This window comes from Mugil cephalus, chromosome 2 (assembly GCF_022458985.1).
Source record: "Mugil cephalus isolate CIBA_MC_2020 chromosome 2, CIBA_Mcephalus_1.1, whole genome shotgun sequence".
Classification (NCBI taxonomy): domain Eukaryota; kingdom Metazoa; phylum Chordata; class Actinopteri; order Mugiliformes; family Mugilidae; genus Mugil; species Mugil cephalus.
Window position 1 is genome coordinate 1,259,378 of NC_061771.1, and position 6,827 is coordinate 1,266,204.

Consider the following 6,827-nt stretch of genomic DNA (forward strand, 5'->3'; position numbering starts at 1 on the left):
TGTACAATAAAAGATGTATTGTGTGGTTCTTGAGCCAGTCTGAGTAAATCAAAGTTTGATGTATGTAGGCCAATGCCATTACCAGATGTGAGACAAGGGGGCTGACTTCCTGTGGTACTTCTTTACACAACCATAGTCACACAAAAAGAAATACACACAAACACCATTTTGAATGTAGCACTGCACACACAATGAAAATAAACCCCAAACTCTTTGGATTTATGTAGAAAACATTTTATTCCTTTTATAAAAAGATTTCACTTCCTACAAAATAGATCAAATTTACAATACAGATGTTATAGAACACATTCTCAGAAATACAGAAAATTCTTTACAAAACTTTCAGTACAAAAAAGCGCACTACCTCAATCATCGACTATGCCCAGAGAGGCTTCACTAAACAAACATCTGTATATAAATACTGATGTGGAACTCATTTTATGTTTAAAATAATTCAGTAACTAAACCATAACCAGACCATCCATGATGAATTGTGAGCAGAAGTAGTGGAATGATTGCACTGTGGGTCCATCCTGAGGTGATGACAAGATCAGGCACATTCTTCTCCTTAAAAGTCTAGACACAGCTGGACAATGATGAACGATAACGCCACTTGAAGTATAAGTCCAAGATATAATATTTATTTGACTTATGTTAACAAGTGATACATTTGAAGTTGAGTTAAACTGTCAGAATAAAAATGAAGCATTTTTTGTCACATCTGGCCGTTCATGTTAAAGGTATTTGAAATTTACTTCTGCAACCCCCCAAAGGACAAGCGGTTACAGAAAATGAAAGAATTAAATATTATTGCAATGTTTGTTTTACTGCAGGTGCTAGACTGACATTTCAAAGAAGCGTTCCATTCAATACCTGATAGGTTAAACATCTGTCATTTCAAAACAGTGGGGGTTTTAATTTTACGTGCTCCCTCCTACGGCTATGCCACAGCATGCTTCATTGAGCTGTGTTTGAGAGGAAGAGTAGAAGTTTACAATGAGCACCACCTCCAGATTTCTTGTTATCTGTCTCACCGTCTTCTTATGACTCTCCCCGCATCACGTACACAGACATGCTTTATGTGAATATATCTGGACAAATCTTGTCCTCCATGGCTCGAACCAGCGAAATCCAGGCGTCTGCAGATGTATAGATTATTCACTACAAGCATTAGGATAATTTCTGCTGCATTTAAGGCACTTAGAGTTTGGGAGAGAATGTCATGTTTACAGTTTTTCAGTCTTGACAGTCTTTTAGCATACAAGGGAATTCTTCCAGGCTTTGATACAAAGACTTTAGTTCAAGGTTTGCATTCACTGTAATATTTCAGTGCAAATTAATCAAGGAGACTTGTTACTAGCGTCATACTCATAAAAACATTAGTTGCTAGTTCACATTTGCACAGTATTTTTTAGTGGGGTTTAATATGGTAAAGATGAAGTTGATGTAATTATATTCCTGTAACTGCACCGCATTTGACTTGTCAAAGTTCATCTAAACATGAACACATCATCTGCCTCTATCATATTTAGTGCACCCTCTATTTCTGTCTTTGCTCCAAATTTGAGAATGCCACAACTGCTTCCTCTTCATAGAGGATTTGCTACTTCTGTTTAGTGGAAAACCCATTTACACTTTTAAACTTTTACAGTCTTTGTCCTTATGACTTGAAGAGTTTGGGGTAAAGAGCTTTAATTGGAGATGGAGTGGTGATTACATTCCCAGAGGAAATAGTCGTCTCCATTCCACCCTCTAACTTCTGGGATGCCACCTCAGTTTTACTGAAACTGCACTCCAGGAATGGCATTCCAATCCTTTTCACCTGTCCATCTCTGGTCATCAGACACGGTCGACAGAGCAGCCTCAGAATGGCTCTCCTCATGTCCTTACTGGTTAAAGTATAGATGATGGGGTTGAGGAGCGAATTGACCATTGCTACTCCAAGGAAGTAATCAGCTTTGTAGAGCAGAGGGCAGCCACGGGTGGGGCAAAAAAAATCCAGCAGGAGGAGAATGAAGAGGGGCAGCCAACAGGCGATGAAGACACCCAGCACAATAGTGACAGTCTTGAGGAGAGCAATGTACTTCTGTGACTTCCTTGCTAAGCCTTTCCTCATGCTGCCTGACAGGCCCAGCCGCTGACGCTTTGTGTTTGTGCGAACAATACGGAAGACCCGAACATAAAGGACCACAATAGCAAGAAGCACTGCACTAAACACAGACACACAGCAGAGAATGTAGCTTTTGGCATAAAGTGGGAGTACTGTTGAACACTGGTTCAGTCTGTGGATGCAATTCCATCCCAAAATTGGGAGTACCCCCAAAAATCCTGCCAGTGCCCAACTTGCTCCGATTAGTGTCAACATCCGTCCCCGCTTTGCACCGTGATATGGCCTCATAGTCACCATAGTGACATGACGTTCAATAGCAATGGCAAGCAGACTAATAATAGACGCAGCCAGGGTGATGAAGACCCCTCCCTCCCTGAGGAACCATAGCACGGGCGTCAGTTTCAAAGTATTTGGTCCTGACATGATGATATTGGCCATGTAGGTAATTCCAGCCAGCAGGTCCGATAGAGTCAGGTTTCCCAGAAGGTAATACATGGGCAGGTGGAACTTCTTATTCTTCCAAATGGCGATGAGAACCACAGCATTTTCCAGGACAATGAGGACACACACCACCATGAATGCAATAGCCTCAGGTTTGAGCCCTTCACGGTAGCGATCATTCTGCAGCTTGCCAGTGAAGTTGTAATGTTCCACAATGACAGAATTATTCTGGTACTCACAGAAGAACTGCAGATAGCCAAAAGATGAGGGAGTAGGGGAGGTGGGGATTATGGCCGTAGAAGACGGACTCCCTTCATGAGCCTCCATGCCTGATGTTCTTTTCTTGTACTTGCTGTCAGTGACTATAAAGTCATTTTTGTTGAGGGGTTTCTGGCAGGCAGAGTTGTGAAGAATTTTCAAAAGGATACACTAGTAAATGCCAGAGCTCCTTCAATAAATGGAGGGAAGTTAAAGCAAAGAAATCCGCTGGAATCTCAAAATGTTTTCTTTTTTGGCCAGTAGACGGTGCTCTTGAGCTCTGTCAGTTTAGAGTGGCCAGGTACTGCAGAAAGACAAGAAAAAAAGCATAAAAATAATGGAAGGGTGAAGAATCATAGCTATCTGCAATGTTGACATCTAAGGATTCACTTAAAAAAGTTACTTTTAAACTAAAGGAAGCATATAAAGTTAGTGATATTTATGTTACATTGCCATTTAACCACATAGATGAGTCAAAGTACATAAATCATATTTTCACACGGGTTACCACTGGTGATCACTGGACCTGAGAACATTAAGTACGTTAAGCCGCTGATAAGTTCAACCGTTGCACCAGCTACTCTTTTGCATGTGAACTATGATAATATGAAACCATGGACAGTCATGACAAAAGTGCAGAGGGATCCTTTTAATGCCAAGCAAACATTTAGTTTTTCCAGTCATGTTTAAAGTGTGTGTCAGTCACAGTAAGGTTGTTAGACAAGAACCATAACAACATGTGTGCTTGGTTTGGCACACATGCAGCTGATTTTCGCAGTGTAGATGAGGTGTGTTTGCCCCCCCCCCCCCCCCCCCCCGATTCACACAAATACACTTGAAACCTTCAATGTGCAAGAAAGAAAGAGCACGTAAACAGTATGTGACAGGTACAAAATTTTTCATCTGGGTTTCCACTGTTGGGTTGATCTGGGTGATTAGGGGTGCATTCCTTTCCGTCTCTTTCGTGTGGTGGAATGTTATTCTTTCTTCTTGATTCGTGTGTTAACATTTAACTTACAGCCAGGAGAATCATAATATTTTATGTTAAAACGTAGTAGATCAGCATTATTTAAAAAAAAAAAAAAAGGAAAGAAAATTGACTTTTGTAAAATGTAGAATTTTGCACCATCTATTGCTTCAAATACAATGTCTAAGTTGGAGTTCAGTTAAAAAAAATTCTTGAAATGTTACAGAAAGGGAACATGCTGTTTAAATATTACAGCAACATTTTACATCATTCCCAAAAATGGTAAAACTACAAACTTTATCATTATTTACTCTCTAGATTTGATTTAAATGTGACACAATTGCAAACAGAGAAACATCTAAACACATTTGACATCAGACATGGGAACATGAAGAAATTACCTTGGAACTGCTGTAGCGTTGCCCTTATTCTACACTTCATCTGCTGTTCAGTCAGGAGAATCCAAACAAGCGCACAGAGTAAGTCACAGTCAAACTGACAAGGCAGAGGGAGTGAGACCTTAGTTGAAACATGCAATAGCTCAGGGGGTTGGTCTTAAACTAAACTCCTGCTCCCCCTCACATTCCCTCTCACTTCCTCTCTCACACTTTGACACACAGACGTTTCAGGGCATACACACACAGATGCAGGCAGCTTCGGAAAATCTGTTATAGATAAGCGAAACATGAGGAGAAGATGGAGTGATCATTATCTTAAGATTTCATTGATGGCGGTTACTGTAATCCACAACTCCAGTTGCACAATAGTTGTAGAGACATGCAATGTACAACTAACAGTGTGTGTGTTCAGTTTCAAACATAATAAAAATAACTGTCAACATTGGGGGAAAAAAATGAACAAAATTAAGATACGTTTGAAATAAGCAGTGCTTTGCAACATTCCCAAGAAATCCAAAGTTCATGAAACTTTGCCGCTTATTTGCTAGAAGAACAAGTTTAGAAAAGAAATGCTCAATCCACCACTGAACTTTTGTGTTTTTGGAGTTCATCTGTATATATTTAGTTTCCCACAATTGTGTGTTCTACAGTCACTTGTTCAGGTAAGTGAAGTGAATCTGATTCACATGGCTCGTGTCCATGATGACATCCCAATTCCCAGGATCCTGTCAATGGGATTGCAGCATGCTTTGACATGCCTCATTGGTTTAACTGTGAAACCTCCCCTGCAGGGCCTGCAGATGGCTTATCAGGACATAACCAAGCATGGTAGAGATGAGAGTGATGCAGCATGCTTTGACATGTTAAATAAAGTCAAATAAAACCTTTATTTGTTAGCTGTGGGTTTCAGAGCCAGGGTTTTGGATGATGCACATACTGTCATGGCAATTCTTGTCTACATTTTAATACAGTATTACAAGTTTTCTTTAGTTTCAGGCAGCTGTGAAAAAATGCTGTAAACTAAGACTGCTTTCAAAAATGAAAGTGTCAATAGTTTATTTTCATCATTCATGTTTTTACAGTCGAGAATCCTGCTCTTTATCTAGGAGCTCCTACACCCCAGGATCTCACTATTCAAACCAAGGCTTCTGGCTTATTTCTGCTAAACCTGTTTGGGTTGGGATTACGGGATTTAGCCTTAGGACCCTCCGGCTCCTGTGCCTGTGTCTGGACGTGAGCACAACACAGTTATTCATTTCTTTTTTCCTATCAACACAATTTTTTTCCTTGACTTTGACAATGAAATGCTACTCATCCACATTTTCTGTTTGTGCCATCACACTGTCAAGTGTGTGCCTTTCAGGCTCCTGATGACACCAGTTAAATATGGCCGGGATCAGCAACAGACATTGGCTGAAATAAACATCATCATCATAATTAAGATATTTGCCCCTTTGAGTGACTAGAAAGCTAGCTGCCTTTTATGTGTGAGGCTAGTAAAGGACTTGATGTTGGTGGGTAAACTTTCCATACTGATCTTGGTGCCTGTACTTGGTTATTTTAAGTGTGTGTAAATTTTACCCACACTTCATGCTGTCTGTACCTCTATGTGTAAGGAGGAGGGAGTCCTATCAGGAGATCATTAAAGAGTAATATCCTGTCGGGTTATTCCAGAGGCCTCACATCAGAGTCTCAAAGTTAGAAAAAAAAAGGTGTCTGACAATGAGGATGAGTAGTCTAACAGATGACGCATGGTGCCTAGGAAGGAAAACCTGTCTTCTTTCTTCTGTTTGATCATTTAAGGGCTATTCGGTCTTATCTGTTTCTTTCCTCCTTACTGTTTTTTTTCCTCTCTAAATTTTCTTATTATTGTTAATTTCTGGTATTCTTGTTTTTGGCCTCACATACCACCACCATGTTGACTGCTAGCCGGTGAGCCAACTGGGTGTGAATGTAACATTGACCTGGATAGAGTGGTTATGTGGCGAACAGGACTTGTTCGTGGTGCACAATGGTTTATGTTTGGTGGGCTACAGCCACCCAGCTAAGTTGACTCTACCCAAACAATGATGGCTTCTTTGAGCTGGCAGTGCAGGCTAAGTTTCAGCCTTTGTGGTATCATGACATGGCTCAAAGGAAGGACAAAACATAAAATACATTTATTGTATTGACTTAAATGAAACACGGAGTCAGTAAATCAGTCATGACTGCAGTGTGTGTTAGAATGAGGGCTAGAACAGAAGAAGATGAGATAAACCAAAATTCAGCCAAACCAAAGCTGAACTTGTCCTGGTTAAGCCAACTCAAAGTAAAGGGTGAGTGAGAGACTGCTATAGATATAGGTCAGCAACCCAGATGTCAGCCACCACAGCAAACATACACTCCTAGGGCACCTATATAGATTGGTGCAAGGCATGGATTTGCTCCTGTGAAGGTCTGGAAACTGGTAATAATTTATATCTTTGAAATTTCGCATTCTGTGTGGAGAGACATGGATAGATTTACACAGCCATAGGAAACATGTAAAAATCAGGACCACCTACAATTTAAGAGTCAGAAACTGGCATCACAGTATTTATTTCTGAATATTGGTCCGCACATGAACCTGCTACATATTTCTTCTCTTTGCCATAAACCTTTAAAATATCCCAGA

At 40.3% G+C, this 6,827-nt stretch overlaps 1 protein-coding gene across 1 annotated transcript; it reads right to left on the bottom strand.

Annotated features, from left to right (window-relative positions):
* Positions 1–218: 218 nt before the first annotated feature.
* s1pr5b (sphingosine-1-phosphate receptor 5b) lies at positions 219–4,300 on the bottom strand. Its single transcript, XM_047578050.1, has 2 exons — positions 4,178–4,300; positions 219–3,113 (listed from the first exon to the last, which is right to left on the bottom strand). Exon 2 carries the CDS (start codon positions 2,876–2,878, stop codon positions 1,661–1,663), a length of 1,218 nt encoding a protein of 405 aa, XP_047434006.1. The 5' UTR covers positions 2,879–3,113; positions 4,178–4,300; the 3' UTR covers positions 219–1,660.
* Positions 4,301–6,827: the final 2,527 nt, after the last annotated feature.